The sequence below is a fragment of the Natrix helvetica genome (assembly GCF_964273705.1).
Source record: "Natrix helvetica genome assembly, chromosome: 7".
Taxonomy (NCBI): Eukaryota; Metazoa; Chordata; class Lepidosauria; order Squamata; family Natricidae; genus Natrix; species Natrix helvetica.
Genome location: NC_138558.1, coordinates 74,422,293 through 74,426,702, shown reverse-complemented (window position 1 = coordinate 74,426,702; position 4,410 = coordinate 74,422,293). Strand labels below are relative to the sequence as shown.

Below are 4,410 nucleotides of genomic sequence, written 5' to 3'. Positions count from 1 at the left end.
AAAAATACTGTGGGGGTAAGACATCCCTAAAACCCCTCGGTGTGTGTGTTCTGTTAAGATACAGTCTGTTGTGCCTTAAAATGGCTTCTACTGTACTGCCATAAAATAGCTTCTACTGTACAGCACAGGGGAGTTGCCATGATAACAGCTTCACAGTACTCCCCAAGGGGGTTCCCTCTGGTAAGGAGGAAAATCCAACATTAGAAATTACATTTGGTCCGGGCATTCCCCCCCCCCCCAAATAAATAAATACCCGGGCAATGCTGGGTTATCAGCTAGTTGAATATAATTAAGGACTCGTTGCATTTCTATCTTTCTAAGTTGCATTTTTGTCTTTTTAAGCCTCCTGGTGACGGAAAGTGATGTGGGCAACCGTTTGAATTAATTTAATCAATCCATTTTTAAATATCACATGACTTCTGCGTAGGGCCCAGAGCACTATGCAGGTAGTCCTCGACTTTCGACCACAGTTGTAAATTTTTGTTGCTAGGTGAGACTTTTGTTAAGTGAATTTTGCCCCCTTTTACGATCTTTCCTCTCATAGTTGTTAAGTGAATAAGATAGTAACCCGGTTGTTAAATACATCTGGCTTCCCTGTTGACTTTGCCCATCAGAATTTTGCAAAAGGGAAAAAAACCCAGATATGTTGCACCAGCATAAGTATGAACCAGTTGCTAAGTGCCCGAATTTTGATCACCTGACCATGGGGATGCTACAGTGATCGTTAAGTGTAAAAAATGACCATAAGTCACCGTTTTCAGTGCCGTTGTCACTAAATGAATGATTGTAAGTCGAGGACCACCTGTATATTATTATAAATCCTATCTTGATTAAGAAAATAAAGTGCTGGTTTTTTTTAACCGACCATCCTTATTTCTTTTGTCCTTTTCAGTGGAAAAAGGAAGCTTGTTGCAGCCTTTCATTTACTACAGATTTTTTTACACTCCATTACACAGAAGCCTGTGAAGATTACTCGTGTGTGAAATTAGTGGCTTTTCCTTTTTATCATTATTTTTTCAACGTTCCTATAAAATCCCATAGCTCCCTTGGCTCAAGATAGGGTTTAATTTAATTTAATTTAATTTAACTGAATTTAACCCTTTAAATTGTCTTTAAGCTCTGTTCAGCCCTACAACAAAGGTGCAGATCCAACTTTTAGGCTCCCCAGACATAAAAATAAATTTCCCTTCTTAAAAAGACAAAGGATACTTGTGACGGGGTAAGAATTAACGAAGATGAGGGAGTAGAGAAGGTAGTGGCAACTGTCTTCCAACAAGGCTTGGGATAAGAATGCCCGGCTTAGCTGGAAATGTGGCAGCCGTTGGTGGAGACGCAGGGCGCTGGTGAGCGCATTCGCCAACAAAGCCCTCTGGTAAAAGCTCGCTGCTTCGTGCAACCTGGGAATTATCCAAGGAGAAGTTACCATACAAACCAGCTACTGCTCCCAAGTCATCCTCCCACGAGCATTGAATTGCATCACGGACATTGCGGTGTTGAAATCTGCCCTGCTCAACCGGCACATCCAGGCAGTATATTATTCCTCCCATGAAAGACAAAACGGCTCTATACTCTGTGAAGCTTTGTGGCGTTCTGGCACATTAAATGAATAAAATAAGTGTTAAGATAGGTTAGCAATATTTTACGAGTTTTAAATGACCCTATTGTGTGTGGGACGTTGCGGCTCAGTGGCTAAGAAGCTGAGCTTGCCGGTCAGAAAAGGTTGGCAGTTCAGCGGTTCGAATCCCTAGTGCTGCGTAACGGAGTGAGCTCCCGTTACTTGTCCCAGCTTCTGCCAACCTAGCAGTTCGAAAGCACGTAAAAATGCAAGTAGAAAAATAGGAACCATCTTTGGTGGGAAGGGAACAGAATTCGGCGTCATGCCGGCCACATGACCATGGAGACGTCTTCGGACAGCACTGGCTCTTCGGCTTTGAAATGGAGATGAGCACCGCCCCCTAGAGTCGGGAACAACTAGCACATTTGTGCAAAGGGAACCTTTACCTATTGACTATTGCATGCACAAAAATGGAAGGACATTTTGATTCCTACCATGGATGAGTAAAGGTTGCAAAAGCTGATGGAGTTGGCGGAAATCACAAAACTGACTATTTTGATTAAAGAAAAGAAATAACTTTTGTTTCCACGCGGAAACCGTTTCTGAGCTTCATGCTTGAAGTGGAAAAAAATGAAAATCTGACTCTGGTTTTTACCGATTAGACTGATAGATCTTTATAGAAACAGCTTCTTCATATTATTATGAAAAAGCAAATGGCTGTGATTTGATGTTATTAATGTCTTATTTAACTATAAGAGAGAGAGATGGAAGTCAATGCTTCTTTTTTCTTTATCTTCCTCACTTCCCTTTCTCCTTTCCCCCCTATTGCTTTTCAATTTATTTGTATTTGGTATTTTATAATACTCTATAACTCAATAAAAATGTTAATGAAAAAAAGGAGAGTTTTAAATGAGGAGAAATGTTGAAATGTTGTTTTGCCTCCGCTGACTCACACTGAATTGGTTATGTCTCCATTATTGTCCAGGCCAAATGAAAAGGCTAACATCAAAAGCAGCAATGTTTAGAAACCATTGAGCACAATTCAAAGCATATTCTACTGATCAACTGGCAAATTAAATCCAGTATGTGATCTTTACCTTTGAAATCAATGAAACGTCAAACTGCTAACTCCTGAATGGACATCTCTTAAGCAACTAGACACAATGTATTTGCCTCCCATTCATGACAATATAACATAAAACATCTTACAAATTATTGATACTTTCTTTTGAGTCCCTAAAATGATACTATGCTATCCTAAATTTTTATGGTGTTGTGTTCCTAAAACTGTTACTATGCAACCTAATTTTATAAAATTGATGCTATGCAACCTAATTTTACAAAATTGATACTATGCAACCTAAATTTATATGGTGTTGTGTCCCTAAAATTGATACTATGCTACCTAAGGACCAGGAGCACCATGACTTTTTAAGAAAATATTATACATACCCTAGAAGAGGAAGGACAAATAAAGCTGAACAATAAATTGTGAATATCCGAAAAAGCCACATTGCTGTGTCCAACTTGTTACTCATCAGAAATTGCTGGAACAAAAGAAAAAAGTTCATGCAGAAAAGTGTCAATGCCTGACATTAAATCCACAAATATTGAGCGGCTGCATATAGACAGCAGGCAATTCCATTTTTTACAGGCAGTCCTCGACTTACAACCGTTTATTTAGCAACCCTTTGAAGTTACAACATCACTGTCTTAAGACCATTTTTCACACTTACGACCGCCTATGGTCATACAATTAAAATTTGGATGCTTGCCAACTGACTCATATTTACGACGGTCATCATGCTTTTTGCAACCTTCTGATAAGCAAAGTCAATGGGGAAGCCAGATTCACTTAAGGACCGGGTTACTCACATATCATCTGCAATGATTCACTTAGCGACCACGGCGAGAAAGGCCACAAAATCGGGCAAAACTCACTTAGTCACTGTCTCACTGGCTTACCAATTGAAATCTGTGACTCAACTGTAGTTGTAAGTCGAGGATTATCTGTATGGAAGGTGGGGTTGGAATCAGCGATCTTCCTTTAGTACTGTCCACGGTAGCACCCGGCTAAATCCTGGGATGGGAGACCACGCGGAAATCCACGGGTCGCTTTATTAATCCAGGGATGGGAGACCACGTGGAAATCCACAGTTCTATTAATCCAGGGATGGGAGTCCACGCGGCAATCCACGGGTCGCTTTATTAATCAGAGGATGGGAGACCACGTGGAAATCCCCACTCCCACGCGAGGCCCAGCGGCTGCTCTCCCCCGGGACGCCTGCCAGAGAGGAGGGGAAATGGACGCACGACAGCCCGTCCCCATCTCCCCCCTCCAACCCCCGCGCGCCGTGGACGATGGGTCCTGTAGTCCGGAGCGGCCCTGCACAGGTGGGGGAGGAGGGGGGGGAAGGGCTCGCGCGGCCGCTCACCACCGCTCCGCCGCCGGCGCCGCCTTGCATGGGCCCGTTCTGCGCCGTGTCCGCCATGGCCGACGACGCCCGGCTTGGCTGGCTCGACGAAGGAGGGGAGAAGCTGGAAGGCCGACCGCGAGGGAAGCCGGAGCGACGCTGAGGGGGAAGGCGGCCGCTTCTGCGCAGGCGCGTGACCCCCGACCCCGCCGAGGGAGGGAGGGAGGGGAAAAGACGCCAGAGTCTGGCCGCCTTAACGCCTCGTAGTGCGCATGCGTCCTCCGCCCGTTTCCGCTTCAACCCGGCTGCCGGCGGGAGGCATGCCGGGCGATGTAGTTTCCTGAGACGCGCAGGTCGCGGCGTCTTTCTGTCGGTGGGCGAGGCTACGCATATGGGCGGGGCTTTCCCCGCTAAACCCCTGCTGATCTGTTTTCGACGTGG

At 44.7% G+C, this 4,410-nt stretch overlaps 1 protein-coding gene across 1 annotated transcript in view; it reads right to left on the bottom strand.

Annotated features, from left to right (window-relative positions):
- TMEM33 (transmembrane protein 33) overlaps nucleotides 1-4,188 on the bottom strand; it is a 13,597-nt gene extending 9,409 nt beyond the window's left edge. Inside the window, exons 1-3 of the mRNA XM_081959030.1 lie at nucleotides 3,991-4,188; nucleotides 3,008-3,102; nucleotides 1,210-1,397 (exon numbers count right to left, since the gene is read on the bottom strand). Coding sequence (XP_081815156.1) covers nucleotides 1,210-1,397; nucleotides 3,008-3,102; nucleotides 3,991-4,047 — 340 coding nt within the window. The 5' untranslated portion in view covers nucleotides 4,048-4,188. The remainder of the gene's footprint in view (nucleotides 1-1,209; nucleotides 1,398-3,007; nucleotides 3,103-3,990) is intronic.
- Between the last annotated feature and the right edge of the window lie 222 nt (nucleotides 4,189-4,410).